The sequence below is a fragment of the Typopeltis vanoorti genome, chromosome 24 (assembly GCF_054136105.1).
Source record: "Typopeltis vanoorti isolate ZY-2024b chromosome 24, IOZ_Tvanoo_1.0, whole genome shotgun sequence".
Classification (NCBI taxonomy): domain Eukaryota; kingdom Metazoa; phylum Arthropoda; class Arachnida; order Uropygi; family Thelyphonidae; genus Typopeltis; species Typopeltis vanoorti.
This window is the reverse complement of record NC_143572.1, coordinates 55,801,370-55,821,434: the sequence shown is the minus strand read 5'-3', so window position 1 is coordinate 55,821,434 and position 20,065 is coordinate 55,801,370. Positions and strand designations below refer to the sequence as shown.

The 20,065-nt window shown below is 35.5% G+C and overlaps 1 protein-coding gene across 1 annotated transcript in view; it reads right to left on the bottom strand.

Annotated features, from left to right (window-relative positions):
• Positions 1-17,971, bottom strand: part of TM9SF2 (transmembrane 9 superfamily protein member 2) — a 152,339-nt gene extending 134,368 nt beyond the window's left edge. Inside the window, exons 1-2 of the mRNA XM_090413959.1 lie at positions 17,746-17,971; positions 2,876-2,943 (exon numbers count right to left, since the gene is read on the bottom strand). Coding sequence (XP_090270085.1) covers positions 2,876-2,943; positions 17,746-17,874 — 197 coding nt within the window. The 5' untranslated portion in view covers positions 17,875-17,971. The remainder of the gene's footprint in view (positions 1-2,875; positions 2,944-17,745) is intronic.
• Positions 17,972-20,065: the final 2,094 nt, after the last annotated feature.

Genomic DNA, 20,065 nt, shown 5'->3' with positions numbered 1-20,065 from the left:
GCGATATTCAGAACTGTCAAACAAAACTGTCTTCTACAATGCAGGCACTGAACAAAGCACAACACCAATGCAAGTACCGAACTGACACATTGTAACACGTTCACACATGCCACTAGTCAAAGTGAGAAAGAGACCTTGGTTGGAGAAAACACAGTGTGTTTTGCGCAAAGTCAAATGATGTCAGCTTAATGTGAGTTAGTAGAACACACCATGAATCAGACAAACTTTGCTGAAATAGAGTAGGGCCGGATCCAGCCTGCAGGCTGGGGTTGCCTATATGTGATATACATCATGGGCAGGTTCAATATAGTCCCTTTTTTTTGCTAATGTATTGCAGGTTAGAGAAACCTTTTGTGGGTGGTAGCTACATAAAAAAAAATAATAATAAATAAAAAAATCACAATGGAAAACTTATTCACTCTATTTCTCCACTTTTCACTCTTTTTTGCCTTATTCAACTTTACTGTGTACTCTGATTATTTTAGCTGGCATGAGAAAACTTACAAACAGATTGAGAGACACAGCTATGGATTCTCTCTCTTGCCAATATTTTTTATAGAAGTTAATTATCTTCAGAGACCCGTTTCTTCTTGAAATAAAAAGATTAGTGCATCAGCATCTAAGTATCAATACCAGACTATCATTTATTGGATTATGTTTTGTCATTTATTTCCCTACAATGTTTAATTTGAAAACAATTTCTTAATTGTGCAAGCAAGAACAAAGAACACAGATGTCAACATGTTTTGCAAGTGTAAACAATACTCTGAGAAGAAGCAGAATCTATAAACAGTATTTCATGAAACTGCCTTAAATCAACACAAAATTTTAAATATGGCATCCTAAATTATAATTCTCCACTCACCACCATAATTGAAACAAAAATTCCCCAAATGGTTTGAAAACTTATCTTACAACCAGTGATCTCAAAGTATATGTCACACATATATAACAGGCTCATTATAATAGTATCATACTTCAAAGTAGCAACTAATCATAAATTTAATACAGGAATTTTAAAAAATAATAAATAAATAACTTTTAATAAAGCATTTTATTTCAATAATGGAATACAGTGAGTAGGCACAATGAAACTAAACGTAAAAACAGAGGAAAACTCAAGTAAAAAATTTATTTAATGTAAAAGTTTTGCATAAGTGTCATAGGTATCTTCACTATAGGATCACAGAATGGCAAATAAACAATAACAGACAATTTTAAAAAGCACCACCAAAGTAGCTAATGTAAGTAGGCACAATGAAACTAAATGTAAAAACAGAGGAAAACTCAAGTAAAAAATTTATTTAATGTAAAAGTTTTGCATAAGTGTCATAGGTATCTTCACTATAGGATCACAGAATGGCAAATAAACAATAACAGACAATTTTAAAAAGCACCACCAAAGTAGCTAATGTAAGATAACTAAAACCAATCAATAATATTCTAAGTTAAACACACACACACACACACAAAAGTTAGGAGAGATTATCAGATTTAAAAAGTACTATCTCCCAGAAAGAGGCCAGACGATCATTGGATCTGTTTCTTTATAAAGACATTCTATGAGAAAAATGACTTTTATGAATGACTCATCTTGTTCCAATAAACTATATGTTTAGTGCCGATGGCATACTCAGCAAATCCAGACTGTTCAGTGATGATATTTAATATGACTTGTGTTCTTCTAGATGAATAAAAGCAAGTCTTCCAATCTGTCCAAAATAAGATAATCAGCAAGAGCAAGGAATCTAGTAGACCTGGAAAACCTAGAAGTGAGAAAGGTGGAGATTTTATAGATGGGACAAAAGATAAAAAAACTCATTTAACATGCTTGCTACCAACTACAAGTATACTCGTTGTTGGTATATGAGACTCACAAGCCAACTACGAATATACTCATATGTCGATTACCGACCTCCTATGGCAAGCACGAGTTAGCCCATAGTATAAGCACATTAGTTTGGACCCTTGGCTTGTGAATAAAGTGGAGAGCACGTCTGGGGGCTTGGTAGAAGGAAAATAATTTCAGCAAAAGTATAGTATATTATAAGAGGTATTGTTGCATAAACTATATATTTATTAATGCAAATAAAACATTTTTTGAGTTTTTTTTCAACATATACATATATTTATATACAATATATCATCATCTGAGTCATCTATAGAATTATAATCATCTTCGGAATCTTCGGAATTGCTCATATTAGCGTAAGCTTCTTTTACTGGCCATAGCGTAATTGAAGGTTTTTATTTAGATAATTTTAAATAATTGTAAGACTAGACACAATAAACCTTTTTTTATTAATATTATATTAATAAAATATAAATATATATTTTATTAATATATATTAATAAAGTTGATGGACTGCACTGAATGCTGAACGTCATTGACTCTGAACTCAAGTTACAGTCGTCAGCGCATGTAAGACATAGGTGCGTGTGTGTGTGGGGGGGGGGGTGATGTGACATTACTCGTAGTTGGTGTATGAAACAAAATTCTGTCTGATAAACCAGCTACAAGATAACTCGTACTGACCTTGTAGAAGTGAAAGTGCTTGGCATGTGGTAACAAACTATAACCAAGGAGCATGGTAACAAACATGTTAATGTAAAACCACTGAATATTTTTGTTACTTTTGTCCCATCAGAAAAATCTCCATCCTCATTTAGGAAACTTTTAAATTAAATAGGCTTTTTACATGAGTTTTCCTCTGTTTTTTATATTTATTAAGCTTGTATTTTCACCCAAATTTCATTTCAATAACTGCCATTTTAAAACTCAGAGCTACAATCTTCTTCTAATATTAGTATATATATATATATATATATATATATATATATATATGTTTTTTTTTTTTTAAGTTCAAGTACTTACTAATGATATTCATATGGTATTATTGATTCTTCTGAATTCAATCTATTCACATATAAAGGTACTTGATGCTGTTGAATAAACAATTATCATATTTTAGTACATAGTAACAATTCAAAAATTTTGATCACAAAGAAAAGAATCCATATTATCAATATAAAGATTAGCATAAATGTTACATAATGTTATTAGAATATACAGCAAAAGTTAATCAAAGCAGTTAATCTGAATTCCAGAACTACAACCAACACAAAAGATCTATTGATGATGTCCAACCCTCAGATTTCGGTATCAATAAACAAACACAGTAATGCCAGCATTTGGTTGTTGTTATTACTGCTGCTGAAAGATGTCTTTTTTTTTTTCATGTTTTAGGTAATATTAAGTTAACTTATTGTAATGTTTGTTTTATACAGGGAGCGTGCGATTGCTTGAGTTATTTAGTTTGTAAGTAAACTTTTTTTTTTTTTTATAGCACGATATTGTAGGTATGGCACCAATGTGTGGTAGAACAGTGGCAGTACAGACATCAATGTTGGATGATTTGAATTTCCATGATTTTGTGCAGTGCAGTGTGTGAGATGTGTTCATCATGAAAATTAAAAGATTTCTGGCAGGAGAGTGAAACAGGTGAATGAGTGTGCATTAAGTGTTTTGGCAACAAGTGCCAGTTTTTTTTTTTTTTTTTTTTTAAATGTTGAGCCCATACACGAGAGGTTGGTTGACCAACCTATAGTGCATTAGTACCGTATATGGGTAGCGTATTGGGAAAGGAGAAACTTGTTACATTTGATTTAGAAGCCTGTATATTGTATTCCTTGGGAAACATATCGGGAGGAAGACTGTTCCACAATACAGCAATAGCAGGAATGGAGGAGGAGGAGGAAAAGAAATTGGGTTTCAAGGTGTACTGTGAAGAGATGTTGGGCAGCAGCTGCACATATTCCAAAGGGCTTGTGGGGGGAATTATCGATGCTATTTCAGATGAACATTTTCTATGGAAATATTTATAGAATACACAAATTGCAGAAACCAAATGTCTGTGCAAAAGTGGGAGGAGCGAGTAGGTATGAGATGGGTCATTAATCAATCTAATTGCTCTCCTCTGTATTGAGTCAACCATATTGAGGAAGCTCTTAGGAGTCCCACTCCAAATGTGAGAGCAGTATTTGATAGCTGGGTGGATTTGTGATTTGTATAAGGTTAACACACATGTTCAGAAGTGAAGTGATGTCTTGAGCAAAAGAGATATCCTAGTTTTTTAGAAGTTGAGGATGCAATGGTTTGTGATGTGTTTATGCCAAGAGAGACTTGATGTCAAGGTAATTCCAAGAAGAGAGACCTTATCTAATCTGGATAAGATCTTATAAATCTTATAAATAGATAAGGTCAAATATAAAATTTGATACTGGAAGAAAACGGTTCTTTTTGTGAGAAATAAGACAGAACTGGGTTTTACTAGCATTGAAATTGACAAGGTTACCTGATCCCCATCGGGGGATGGCTTGGAGATCAGAATTGAGGACAGTGGTGGTTGATGTTCTGTAGGTTGAGGTGAGTTGTGTAGAGTAATATTTATCAAATAAAAGGGAGGAGCGCAATGTGCTATCATCTGCAAAACTGCGTATTGGGCTGGAAGTAGGTTATTGATATATAGAAGGAAGAGAGTTGATGACAAAACAGAACCTTGTGGAACCTAGGCATTAGCTGAATGGTGAGAGGACAAGGAACCATCTACCATCACACACAGTGTTAGTCTGGACAGAAAGCTGTCAATCCAACTGCAGAAGTCCTGAGACAGATCAAATGATAGGAGTTTGCATAGTAAGGATTTGTGCCAGACCCGGTGAAAGCTTTGGAGATATTAAGTGCAACCACTTGAGATTTGACAAACTTCTCCATGGCATTTGTTCAGAGATGGGTGATATATATATGAGTATATCTGCTGATTTTAGCAACGGAATCCAGGTTGGGGGGGATGATTCTGGAAAGTTCTGATAAACACCTAGAACATACAAAGATATAAGAACATAAGTTACCTTCATAACTCTGCTACTAGTATGTTCTTTCGTGTGGTTATATCAGTTGTTTTAATATCATTTTTGTTCTAGGTACTTATCAGAACTTTCTAGATCCATCCCCTCGTAAGTAGAGTAGATAATATTGATGATAAAATGGACAACTTAAGATCAGAATTAATACTGAACATGTGGTGGCAGAAACACAGGAGTACAAAATAAACCAAAATAAGGAAATAGTATGATAACATACTAGCATAATAGCATGTATGATGGGACAAAGTGCAAAATCGAAAAGTTGCAGAAGGTCAGCAAGAGATTAGCAGGGCTGAGAAGAAAAAGAAATAGGTGGTCAGGTAAAAATCAAGATCATGTCAATAAACATGATCTCGATTACAAAGTAAGGAGAAAATTATGCACAGGAGCTATGATGAGAAGAGTACTTAACGAAAGTATAACAAAATCATGTTTCCCCGTTGCAAAAATTAGTTATGCCATTAAGATGCAAAATGGTAAGGTGAAAGAACTAATTGTAATGGTTGGCATTAATGATCTGAGAGGTAAGAAGTATTTTATGAGAGAGGATGTGAAGGAGTTGTTAGACAAAGCAAAAATGAAGAGCAAGAAGGTGAAGATTGTAAGTCTCCTACCATGCTATGATAAAGACAAGTTGAGGTGCTGATAACAAACAAATCAATACACAGGTTGTGCAGAAGCAATGATGTAGAGTTTGTGGACCTATGGCCTGCGTTTCAGAAAGAAGGATCTGCATAAAGTTGATGGACTGCATCTAAATGGTTTTGGTGTTAGGTGTCTAGAGAGAGATTTGTTAAGAGCATGCTGAAGCACAAATCCAGGAAAACTTAAGCAACTGAATGTGTGTGAAAGCACTGAGGCGAGTGAGTGTGAGAATGACTAAGTGCAGAATCTAGTCTCTCAAGCAAAAATACTAAATAGGATAGTCAACTGAGGAAGTAAAGGTGGCCTAAAAGGATGCTGCAGTTTCTATATACTAATGCCAGAAGTATTAGGCACAAGAGGAAAGATATTTTGCCATTGGTTAATGCAACCTTGCCAAAAGTTATATGCATTAGTGAGGCTTGGCTAACTTCAGATGATGTAGTTACAGAGAAAGAACATGAAGGATTTAGTATTTTCAGAGAAGATAGGATTGGGGGTGAGGTACTGCTGATGATAGCAGATGAATTGCAGGCCAAAAAGAATGGAAAATAAGCTGGAGGGATGGCAGGTCATTTGAAACAGCATGGTGCGAGTTCAAGGCGAATAAGACAAAATATACAGTTGGTTGCTGCTATAGGTCAAGGGATTCCAGGGATGACATATATCAGCAAATTAGTATAATGAGTGCAGATCGAGTAAGTATTATGAGGAACTTCAGCTATGGAGATATAGATTGGAAGGAAGAGAGATCACATGGCAGGAAGGAAATGGAATTTATACACCTACTGAGAGATAATTACTTGAGGCAGCATGTGATGGAGGGGGACTCAAGTAATCTATCATATACTTTTGCAAAGTCCAATAATTATCACTGGATATGATCCTTCCTTATCTAACACATTCATTAACTTATCACAAAATGCAAGTAAATTACTAAAACAAGACCTACCTTTACAAATCTATGCTGACCATCATAAAGTATCCTATGTCCATCAACTCAATCTTGTATTCTATTCATAACCAATCTCTTCAACATCTTGACTGCAGCTGTAGTTAAGGTGTTGACAACTACAGTTATACAAACTTATCTATGATTGGAAACTTCTGTCCCAGAACCATTCTTGTGGACTGGTACTATTTTGCCTTATCATTAGGAATCTTACCCACTACAAAACTTTTTAAATAACCTAGTGAAGGATAAGGTTGTGCACATTCCTTAACACGTTCACTGCCAACTACGAGTATACTCGTAGTTGGTATATGAGCCTCACAAGCCAACTATGAATATACTTGTATGACGCAGCGAGATTACTCGTACCGACCTTGAAGAAGTGAAATTGCTTGGCATGCAGTAACAAACTATGCCCAAGGAGCATGGCAGCGAACGTGTTAAAAATACACGGTGATATGTCATCCATTCCAAGCGACTTACCAATTATATTTCGGCAACGTCATGCTGCCATTTTCAAAAGGAACTTACAAAAAGGCACGTGCACGCAGGCACTACAACACAGTAACTGAAAATGAAGATATGAAGCTATCGTTCTCCTAGAAGTCCTGATGGTGCCCTCTAGCAGGCTAAGTAGGTGTTCTTGGCTGTTGGGCTGAAGGTCTGCTGATGTATGTCTCCCAAATTTGGGGTGGTCGCATACAACCAAATTTGTTGAGGTTTGGAGAGTTTTTTAGGGCTGAGGCTGATTCCTGAATCACTGCCCCAAATTTGGGAGACATACATCAGCAGACCTTCAGCCCAACGACCAAGAACACCTACTTAGCCTGCTAGAGGGCACCATCAGGACTTCTAGGAGAACGATAGCTTCATATCTTCATTCTCAGTTACTGTGTTGTAGTGCCTGCGTGCACGTGCCTTTTTGTAAGTTCCTTTTGAAAATGGCAACGTGACGTTGCTGAAATATCGGAAATATTTATTAAAGTATAATTTAATTTATATTCGGATCTACGTTGTTCAATTCCCTAAGTGATTTAGAAATGCATAACCAACGTATAAGCCTGTCTACAAGAATCTAACCCTATCAATACCTGATATACCTCTGATTCTTTCACTCCAATTTTAATAATTGCCTCCCTTCTACATATTGCACAGCACCATTTACACCAGTATGATATACAATGATAAAGTGTGCATTCAATAATTTCACTATATTCTTTGCAATGATCACTCTGCTGCCATGACTTCTTCAATTATTCTTCCTTGCCATATAGCAGAAGAATTCAACTAAATTAACCTTGGCCTGACCAGCCATTCTCCTCTCATACCGCACCTTTTATTTCTTCACCATGCTCATTACCTTCCCTAACCTGCATTTTATACTCCTAACTGATCTGATTGCTACCAACTGTCTTGTACTTTCTCCAAAACATTTTCTTTTCAAACACAGCTTGCTTAATTTCATAATTAGTGTATTTCACTCTTACTCTATTTACTCACTTCACTCTTGGTATTACTCTTCTTTCCCAGATTCCATCAGAAACATTGGGAGTCTGTAAATGCTTTCAATTGGTTCCTGATTGTCTTAGTCTTAGTTCAGCAACTCTTCTCACATTTCATTAAAGTCGACCTCCTCCATGTATTTTTAGAACAGCCAGACTTTCTCTTTCTTGTGGATTTCATTCTAAATTTTCATTTTCTGATTTCAAGATGGAGTTTTGCTGATTTGTTATTTTCCAGAGGCTTTCATTAGTAATCATTTGTGGCCACCAAATTCAAAGTATGCTAGCAGACGTCAGTTTATGAATGTTTGTAGACTTCTTTGTATTTCCTTAGAAACTGGCAACTTTTGTATCCATATAAAAGAAATTTAATACATGCATTCATTTTTTATTTTATTTTTATATCTGTGTGAATATTTTTCATTTTCCAAACTACTAAGTTTAGCATATACACTTCTTGCCTTTGAATCCTTATATCAACATGTCTAGTTGCTGCTATGTCTGAAGATAAAACACTGCCAAGATATAACATTTGAAACAGTTTCAATTTTTTTCATTTTCAGTTGTGCTTGGTGTTCAAATTGATTCTCATTTCTTTCATTTTGTTTGCATTTATTTTCGAACCAACTTTCAGCGATTCTTTTGGTAATGTGGTTAGTTTATTATATAGACATCCATATGTCTTTGAGTAACACATCATCATCATCTGCATCTAGAACATGATAAAGTACCAGTATAAATTATAAAGGAGATAGCAGACATCCTTGACATACTCGAGATACAGTTTGAAAGGACCGTGACAAATATCCATCATGCACCTGACAATGGAATTTGTTATACCCTTCCTTTATGAAGTTCCTCATCTTTTGTGGCATTTCTTTGTTTTGAAGTGCATTCCACACACAATCTCTAGCAATGAAATCGAAGGCAAATTCATAATCCACAAAGACCAAACATACAGGAGAGTTAAATTCACCTGACTTTTTGATTATTATCTTAAAGTGTTAATATATATGATTAACTCAGCGCTTCCCAAACTGTGGACCGTGGCCCCCTTGGGGGCCGTAGGTTTTGTTGAGGGGGCCGTGAAATAATGAAAACAAATTTAAAATCTTTTAAGACTAAGTAGATTTTTTTGATTTTAAAAGAAACATATTTATTATTTATTTTTTATGTTTTGTTATTTTAATAGAAAAAATCACACATTGGTGTTGGTTCACAAATTTTGCTTCCTGCGTATTTCGGCGCTTAATGAATATTAGTAAATATATGCTTATTCATATAAGTTTCATTTCAAAGCAGAAACCTAAGAATTGCAGTTTCAAATATTTCACCTGATATTGACTTTTTTTGCAGCAGTATTGAAACGCATCCATCACATTAAACTTCTTTTAAGTTTTTAATTCTTGATTTATTACTAATCGTTTTACGTTTCATGTGCTTGTACTGCAAATGTACAATAACAATATATCTATTGATATAAAATATGAGATAATGTGCCATGTTAAATACGTATGCAAGATGCTAAAAATGTAATATTTACATTTAATTTTTTCAATATTCGCTGTGTATGTTTTGTATTGAATATAAATACAATAAATATTATAATAATATATGTCTATATTATGATTGTTTTTCGAGGGGGCCGTGAAATATTTTAATTTTTCCAAAGGGGCCCTGACATTCAGAAGTTTGGGAAGCACTGATCTAACTGGCCTAAAACCAGACTGCTCTCTTCTCATGTCCTCATCTAAAATATTAAAGATTCTAGAAAGAATACTTTTGCAGAAAATTTTGCTGACATATAGCAGGTTTATTCTGCTCCAATTATTACAATTTCATAATTATACTTTCTTGGGTAATTTTACCATTCATGTATTTAAATCTGTCTAGAGTATGTCGCTTTTTCCCAGATATCTTGGAATAGTGAGCAGAGCATCAACGTTGCTGCGGTGATATTCAAGATCTAGTAAAAGCAATGTCTAAATGGTCAGAAGGTTAAATTTAACCTTATTTAACCTTCTCACCAAGGGTCAGAAGATTAAATAAGGTAGCTATGAAATGGATGAATGAAGAGATTAAGCATGCAATACAGAGAAAAAGGAGGCAAAATAAGAGTGGCAATCATCAATTCCATGAGGAATACGATAAACAGGCAAGGAGGATGACTTGGTTGGTAAGGGTAAGAAAAGTTCAGTATGAGCAGCAATTAGCTAATGAATCCAAAAAAATTCCAGGGAGCTCTTTCGATATGTAGCCAGCAAAAACGAACGATTACGATAGGATGGCACTGATTGAAGAAAATGGTATAAGGTCAACTCCTGCAGAGGATATAGTTGAGATATTTAATGAGCAGTTCATAAAGGTCTTTCATCCTTGTGAATGTGACATCATGGAGAGTTTGAAAGCAGTAGATAAGGAGAGACTGTCAGTGAGAAAGAGGTATATGGGGAATTGAGCAAACTTAATGCTAACATCAAGTTTACTCAATTCATCCATCCATTAATAAGCTGTGGGCCTTGATAATATATCACCACACATTTTGCAGGAATGTGCCAGGGAGTTGACATCTGCCTTGACATGTTTAATATGAGTCTTGCATTGTGTCAACTTCCAAAGGAGCAGAAGGAGGCAAGATTGTGCTGCTTCATAAGGGTTGTAACAGAACTCAAGCATCAAATTATAGACCTATCTGTGTGTGTGTCAGTTGTTGTGGTTAAATTGCTGGAGAGGCTGGTGAGAACAAGGATCCAGAATTAGGTTGACAACAGTAATATTTTTGATGGACAGCATGGATTTGCTAAAGGGCGGTAATGCTTTAGTAATCTTCTTACTTATTACAATAAGATGATGGCTTCATTGAACAAAGAAGATGGAAACATGGTAGAATACTTAGATTTTGCAAAGACTTTTGATAGATTACTGCATGATAAGTTGATAGCCAAACTAGAATGGTTGGGGTTGGATATTAGACTAGTGCATTGGATTGGAGATTGACTATTGGATAGGTATCATCAAGTTGTGTATGGGGGAGCAATATCCTGGAATAGGAAAGTCCCTAGTGGTGTACCTCAGGGATCTGTTTTAGAGCCACTGCTGTTAAACCTGTATGTTAATGATATTGGGGAAGATTTGGATGGGGATATTCAGTTGTTTGCAGATGATGCAAAGTTGTGAAAAACTATGAGGAGTAGAGCAGATGTTCTGGCCTTGCAAGAGACTTGAATAGATTGAGTGAATGGGTAATGGGAGTGGATATGCCAGTTTAATGTTGTGAAATGCAAGTTCTTAAAATTTGGGAAACAAAGATGGGATGTAGAAAAGGATGAAGAGATGTTGGAAAGGGTCCAGAGGCAATTGACTAAGGTAGTTTCTGATTTCTGGAATGTTGAATATGAGAAAAGGTTAAGAAGATGCAGTTTACAGAGTCTGGTGGATAGGAGAAAGTGGGGATGATATGATAGAGACATACAAGTTGCTAAGGGGTTGTTATAGGATCAATGTTGAAGAGATTTTCCATAAAATGGTGGGACATAAATCATCTGAGCATCAGTGAAGAACAAGTGGTCATCCCTGGAAGCTGTATAAGGAGGGTCTGAACAAGGGAGTGAGAAGCAGGTTATTTGCATGCAGAGTTGTGAATGATTGCAATGCCTTTCCCGAGAGTACGGTATCTACAGAGAATTTGAATGTGTTTAAGGCAAAGTATGTTGAGCTGTGCATGTGTGTGACAAAGGGACGTCCTAGAAGAGTCTTTGACTCCATGGGGATCTTAGGATAATAATATATCCTAATTCAGAACACATGCAATTTACAGACATAGAATACTGGTGGTGGGCAGTAGATGGCATTGATGGAGATGATTCGTAGTAGAGGTTCGGTGTAGTGGTTGAGACAGTTGTAGGTGTCCTCCTACGATGAGTCTTTGGACTCCTTGGAGGTGTCAGGAATAATAATAATAATATCCGTGATAGTTGTGATGTCAGAACCTCTGCAGTTTTTTTTTTTTTTTTCATCTCTAGTTCACCAGTCTTCAAGTTTCCATTTATAACCATTCTTCATTCTTTCTTTTGGCATATCCTAAAACATGTTCCACTGTATCATTAAGTACTTTTTTTTTTCTCCTTTTAGCCTTTATATCATCATTCCTTATATCCTCTCTTCCATCAAAATTACTGTCCATATTTTCCCTCGACTTTATTGTAAACTTAACTGGTAATTGCTTAAGGAATTAACAACGCATATAAAGAATATTAATTAAAGGTAACTTTAATGAATAACTTCAATATTTCGACAACATCACATTGCCATCTTCAGGAACATAAAAATATGGTATGTGCAAGCAGGCACTAACAAAAGCAAATGAGGAAGAGGGCAAGAAACTAATATTGTTCCTAAAGTCCTAATGGTGCACTCTGGGGGGCTAATTGGGTTGTCTTGGCCGTTGGGCTGAGGTTCTCATAATGTAAATCTCCCAAATTTGGGGTAGTTTCATGCACCCAAATTTGAGGTTTGGAACGTTTTTTTAGAGCTGTTGACGATTCCTTGAATAATCTTTCGTACTTGAACTTGCTGCAGTGTATTATTTTAGTTTTCTTCCAATGAATTCTATGGCGGGTATCTAAGGCATGATCTGCCAGCCCAAAGTGGCTGTACTGGTGAAACCGGATGTAGTCTTTGTGTTCTGAAATCCTGATATTTGCTGTCTTGCCTGTTTGGCCAAAGGAGGACAATTTGCAGCTGCAAAGGACCTGGTATACACCACGTAGGTCCAGGGGAAGTGGTTGGTCTTTGGTAGAGCGGATAAGGGATGCCAACTTTTTATATGGTCTATAACAAGACGTCGGGTCATATTTTTTGAGGATATTGGTTATTTTCTCAGAGGAGCCCCAGATGTAGGGGATGGTGATAGATTTAGTGTAAGCTTTATTGTGAAAGGGGAGGAGGTTGTAGTTTATTGGTTTTAGTATTTTTTGGGGGTTATAGCTGTTGGCTAAAAAAGTGTTGAGGATGTGGTTTAGTTCAGTGGTTAGGGCATCGTCATCTGAGCAGATTAATTTTGCCCTGTTATATAGTGTTTTTATAACCCCGTATTGTTGTGAGGGGGGGGGATTGCTGGTGAATATATCTGCCTGTATGGGTGGGTTTTCTGTAAACAGAGAAAACCAAAGATCCATCAAGCTGGTGAGTGATTAAAGTGTCTAGCAAGGGGAGGGTGTTATTCTCCTCTTTTTCTAAGGTGAACTGGACCCTGGGGTGTTGGTTGCTTAAGTGTTCTTCCCCCCCCCCTCCAAACCATGCCTTGCTTACCCATTACATTCTCCAGACCCTCATTATTTGTAGTCACTTTAGCAATGAAGTCATCCATGAGAAGTATGCTCTCATTACCATGTGTCGTCATCAAATCTTATCAAGTAGATTATAAAACTTTTTTTTCAAAGGATGCATTTTCAGTTGGGACATAGCACTGAACAACTGTTAGCCTTCAAAATTCAGTTTTAAGATTAACTATTATTATTCATTCTGAAAATGGTTCCCACCCAATCATTGCTTGAATAATCCTTTTGAGTATAAGGATTCCAACTCCATATTGATGTATATTGGTTATATTAAGTTTTGTTGTATAATGAAACCTATGGAGCACTCATGACTAAATATACACACGTAACCACAGTAATAAGATTTTTAATAAGTAAATATTTCATCCTAAGTATCATAGGACATCTTCAGTATAGTTAATTCAAACAATACTAGGAATTACACAAAGTTAGGGTGCATGCTTACAATGGAATCCTTCTATGTGTGCAGTAGCATATTATAGAATTAAATTAAAATATATCTGAAAAAAAAAATTATATTAAAATGAGATAACATATAAAATTATTTTACACAATTTAGGATGACAGTTTTCCAGACTTTAGGGATAGTAAGAATGTCATTACGGTTCAAATTAGGTCTGTGACGTAGGGCTTCAGCACTTTCTTTATATAAACGTTCATGTTTATATGAAGATCTATATAGAAGTTTGGTTTTCTTTTAATGGATCGGGTTCTGGTTTGGCTTTTCAATTCCGTGTTGTGCGAGGCCAAATTTCTGTGGTTTGATGAGATGGATATGGTCTTGATGTTCCGACATGCGTTAGTTAATGGATCCACCTGTCTGTCCATAGGACAATTTATAGGAGCATGGGACCTCATATACACACCAGGTAGCATAAGAGGTGAGAGTTTGTCTTCAGGAGAAGGTAACCAATTGTGGATTTGGTTGATTGGTTTGTAGGTAGCAGCCAATTTATATTTCTTCAAAATTTCTGAAAGATGTTCAGAGATGCCTTTGACACAGCATGGGAATCCTATGGGTTTGTTTTTGTCTCGGTTGATGTGCAAGGAAGTGACTGATGATTTTTTGAGTTGTTTTTGGATTGTATCCATTTTGTATGGCTGTATTTTTGATTATTTCCAATTCTTGGTTTAAAGAGCCTTCGGAGGAGCAGAATCTGTGTGTTCTGGTTACTAATGATTTAATGACGCCAAATTTTTGAGATGGATGGTGAGCAGAAGAATTGTGAATGTAGCGTCCTGAAAAAAAAAAGTCAGCTTTCGATAGACAGAGGTGAAGATGGAACCATCTTCTTTTCTTTGGATTTGCACATCCAGGAAGGATTTGCACACCCTGTGGAGATTCTTTTTCAAGCATGAATTTGATGTGCAGATGAAGGAGGTTAATTTTATCTAGGAATAAGTATAGTTCTTGTTCAGAATGACCCCAGACAGCAAAGACTTCATCAACGTATTGTAGCCAGATTTTTGGTTTAGGATTAAACATGAAAAAATTTTTTCTTCCAGGTGTTCTAGAAAGAGGTTGGCTAAGTATGGTGATAAAGGGGACCAAATTGCTGTTCTTTCTTGCTTGTAAATTTTCTCTTTCCAGGTGAAGTATCCAGATGTAATAACAAATTTGAATAATTTGACAATGTCAGATGGGAATTTCTGAGTTAGCAAGTCTATCGTTTCCTTATGGGGCATGTTAGTGAAGAGGGAGACAATGCTGAAGCTAATTAGCATGTCAATTTCCAACAGTTGAATGTCTTTTAGTTTTGCATGAAACTCTGTGAAATTTTTAATTGATGATGCTGAGTGGCCTATGAGAGGACAGAGAAGGTTAGATAAAAATCTTGATAATTTGTAAGTTGGGCTGCCAATAAAATCCACAACAGGTCTAAGTGGAACGTCCTGAGTTTTTTTTATTGTTTCTTGATGTAAGGAAATTTCATCTAGTAGCTTGTTCAATTTCTTGAGCTGTCTTTTTGTAAGATCATAATCAAGTTGGGTGTATGTATTAAGATCTCAGAGTAGTACAGTACAGTACTCTCTCTCCATTTCTGTTCTCGACAGTACATCATCCTCAGACAATTATTATTAATTGATAATGATAATTATCAATTATCTTTGGGCATACTGAGTGAATCAATGCAACAAACTCAGCTCTCTTATTTTGAATACGCCTTACATTTGTATACAAACATAACAATCTCCATGTCTTTGAGGACATTCTACCAACATTCTTTACTCTAGCCATTCCACACCTTTCTCTTTGATCTGACCACTCTCACTGTATGCATTCCATCATTTTGTCGTGCTGCAATCATATCTTCAACTTCTTATCCATCTTCCTCCTACTCTACAACTCATTTGGCTGTACTACTGCTTCACAAGTACCCTTTGGTCATTAGCTACACTGGCCTTCCAACATATACCAGACTTACTTATATATTTCCACATTTAATTTTCCATCTTCCCTAAGAACTGATGAAACAGTTGTTAACTGTTTCATAAGCACTAATTAGCATGCAAATTATTTCCCCCCCCCCCACCTTTTTTTTTTAACCATTTCAGTGTTAGTATTTTTACTGCTGATTTTCATACCAAATGTGTCACAGTTATTACATGATTTCGCTAAAGTCTCTTGAAGAGCTGAAATAGATTTTGTGAGAATCTCATCCATTATAGACTAAAGAACTAAGCATAATATTTAGTCTATGCAGATATTAAAATTATGAAGAACTAAACTTAATATCTGTTATTTTAATATCATGTTTAATCTTTCTTTCCATGATAACATTAAAAGTTTTAAATAAAGGCAGATTTTGTGTATAACCTAACCTTATACCTGACATCAATCCATTTTTCTGTACATCCTTCAGTTTTACCTGATCGAATGCAACTTAAATATTTTGTAATAAAGGTTCATTTATACCAGTTTTTCCTTTGGTATCTTATGTGCCTTTTTTTTTTCTTTTTTATTTTTGAGATCAACAAAGTTTATATACAGATCCTTATCATATTTTAGAGATTTCTTTAGTTCTTCCTTGTCAATTTTCAGTTCTAAAATTTTTTTAATCCTTTTCTCAATTTTTCTTTAAAAACCTGTTTATATAATTATCCTATAGAGTCATTCTAAGAACATTCAATAAAGAAATTCCTATAATTCACACCTTCAGTTCTATTTCATTTAATATTATTGTTTTAATAAATTGGCACAATAAGAGCTTTTCAAACTATCTAGTTTGAGGTAACGTGACTGATGCAAGAATAGCAATGAATGGGAGATGGTAAGGATGTTACAAAATATCAATGTGAATGCAGTCAATGGATTAGATGGATAATACCCTGTACATTATGAGAAACAGGGCCGTCCCAACCCGAGGGTGCATGGGGTGCACTGCACCCTGGCGGCAACATCGATAGGGCGGCATTTTATGTAGCTAATATCTAATTTGGATTATACAATGCAGTATTAGGGGCGACCGATAAAAGTTTGCACCCGGGCGGCAAATACCCTTGGCATGCCCCTGATGAGAAAGTACAAGAAAAGTAGCAGTGTCCCTGACCAGGCTATTTATTTTTGTCTATTTTTTTAAGTCTTAGCACTGGCAAGGCATCAAAGGAAGAGAAAAGGACAAAACTGTTCTATCAGATACACCGGTCAATATTTCACAAGTAGTAGTTAAAGTTTTGGAAAATTTGGTAAATGTCAGAATTCAGAAATGGGTAGACAGGAATATGATACTTCATGGAGAGTAGCATGTCTTTGTGGAGGGATCTTGCCTTAGTAGTTTACTTTATAACAAAGTGACAGGCGAGTTGGACAAAAGGAATAGCTTCACCATGATATTACTGGACCTTGCAATGGCCTGATTGGATGCTACACTGAAAATTTTCAATCTGAGGAAACAAATCCCAATGTAATGATGATTTAATAAATGTGATTTTTTTAAAAAAAATCTATGTAGCAATGCCATGGAGTCTGTAGACTCATCATGGAAGGTTAAACAATCGCAAACCACAATAACTCTCATACCTTTAAGACATTCAGACTTGGAACACTCATCACCCACTTTGGAAATTCATTCAATGACAGCTATGTAAAAAAAAAAAAAAAAAAACTCCTATTCACTTCCTTACATGACGGAAACCCACCATCTATGCTCAATCAGCATAGTATAAAACAATTTCACCACAAAAAAATTCAAGTATACATATATATTTAATGCAAAGGTAGCCTTTTTTTTGCTAGTTAATATTTTCAAAGTAAGTTCTATTAACACTGCTGCTGAAAAAATTAAGCAATATTTAAATTGGAAACAAACGTTCATAGAACAGATAAAATAAGTAAACGCGAAAAGTCACAAACTGCACGACACAGAATTACAGAACAACCCACCTGACAAGTTTGAGTGGTTTTGCCTTCTTCACAATAATTTACTGGAGCTAAGCCGGGAAGATAAAATTGGTAAGATGAGGATATCAGAATAAAAGAAATCACACAACACAAATTCCAGGACGTAATCATTTTAATATCTTATTTCATATAGATATACTAATTAAGCACCCAAACTACTTTAGCAAAGCCTAAACATTAACTAATACGTAACCTTGCTGACGCACACTTTTACTCTCTAACCCGTACGTGTTTATTAGTATCATGGATATTGTGTTTAAATTTTGTTAAAGGAGGAAAAAAATATCAATAATTACTAGCCATAAAATTATTAATGACGCTCTAGCTTTTAAAGTTCGAAAGTTTTTTTTTTATGTCTCATCGATTAGTATTGTTATCAGTAATGTTATCAAAGTGTGCTGAATCTGGTAATAGCAGAGGAGGAGGAGGTATCCATAACCACAGTGGCCAATCTCCCTTTGGGGAAAGTGACCACACAGTCTTGTCCTGGTAGGTTGCCAAACATGGGGAGGTTTCAGTCAGGAAAAGATTTATGTAGAATTACAGAGCTGATAATTATGACAAGCTAGGAGCTAGCTCGGAAGAATAGATAGCATAAGAAGATACAAGGAAACTATGTCAATAATGCATGAGATGACGTCAAAGATTGTTTGAGGGAAACACTATCAGACTGCATGCCCAGAATCAGGAGAATAAACCAAGTAGGGATTAGATGGATGAGTTGCAATATTAAACAAAATATGCAAAAAAAAATGATTAGCAATTCAAAGCGTAGGAAAGAAGGATGAAATGTATAGTAGGGAATCCTAAATCCGAAGGCCCAAATTAGTAAGCAGTCAAAAAGAAATTGTAAAGAGTTTTTTTTTAGCTATGTAGTAAGTAAAGCAAGAGTATTTATTGAATGGTTACTTTAATCATTGACGATAGTAGAAAAGTGAGAAAAGCAGAAAAAATAGTTGAGTTACTAAGTGATCACTTTCCAAGACTATAATCCAGGTGGATATCTTGAACTAGCCGATATGACAAAGAATGATGCGAACAGCGGTAGATGAACTGGAAGTGTTCATCATATTGAAAAATATGCTGAGATGGGAATGGCTTTGAATATGAATAGAGCAGTAGGATTGGATGGCATGTTGGCCCCTTTTCTCTCTCCGAGAATGGGAAAGAGAACCAAAAGCCTCTGACGAAGCTATTTAATATAGTCTCAGCACTCTCACGTTTTCCAAGGGAGTGGAAAGATGGTAACATAACTATATAAAGAGGACACAAGACACAGATAGCAAATTACAGATCAATTAGTATCTCAGGAGTTTGCAAGCTAAAACTCATAACGAGTTGTAAAGCTAGAAGAAGAAGAAGTATCTCAGGAGTAGTGGTGAAGGTATTGGAAAATTTGGTTACAAGAAGAATTCCGGATTTGGCGGAGAGGAATAACATTCTCTATGGTGGCAGCAAGGTTGTTAAAGGTAGATCCTTTACTCATGTTTTATAATAAAGTTACAGCAGAATTATAAACGGAAGTGGCTACACCATGATACTGTTAGACTCTAGAAAGCATCTGACAGAATACCTCACGGAAAACTACCATACAAGTTGGAGCAAGTGGAATGGATATGAAATTAATGATGTGGATGGGGAGTATGGCAGATAGACAGATAACAGAGAGTAGTATATGATGGAGTGGGATCTAAGTGTATGATGGTGACTACTGCAGTTCATCAAAACCCTGTTAGGGCCACTACTATTAATTTGTATACAAATGATATAAGGAATAATTTGAGAGAGGATATTCAGTTATTTGATAATGATGCAAAGTGGGGGAGGACAATAACTGATAAAGGCGAAGCAAATATATTGTGGAATCATTTAAATAAATTGACGTTGTGGGCGAAGGATAATGGTTGTTAATTTCAAAATGCAAAATGTAAGTTTATGCACTTCGGCATGAAAAGATTGCACACTGTGTATCATATTGAAGCGACTGAACTGCAGGAAACTAATGAGCTCGAGATTTCAGGAAATGGTGGATTGATCGTTGAAGTTCTAAACGTATATGGCAAAAGGTAGCAAAATAGTTCAAAGACCACTTGGATATTGAAAAACACCTTATCAAGTAAAGATGACGAGATTATTATACTTCTTTACAAGGTTTGCCGACATGTTGACGACAGTGCACAGATACCGTAACCTTGCTACTACAAGTTACTATTGGGGTTAATATGATCGACATAAAACAAATTATTCAATAATACAGGAGTTGGAGTCACTGAGCTCTTATATAATATTGTTGATTTTTATC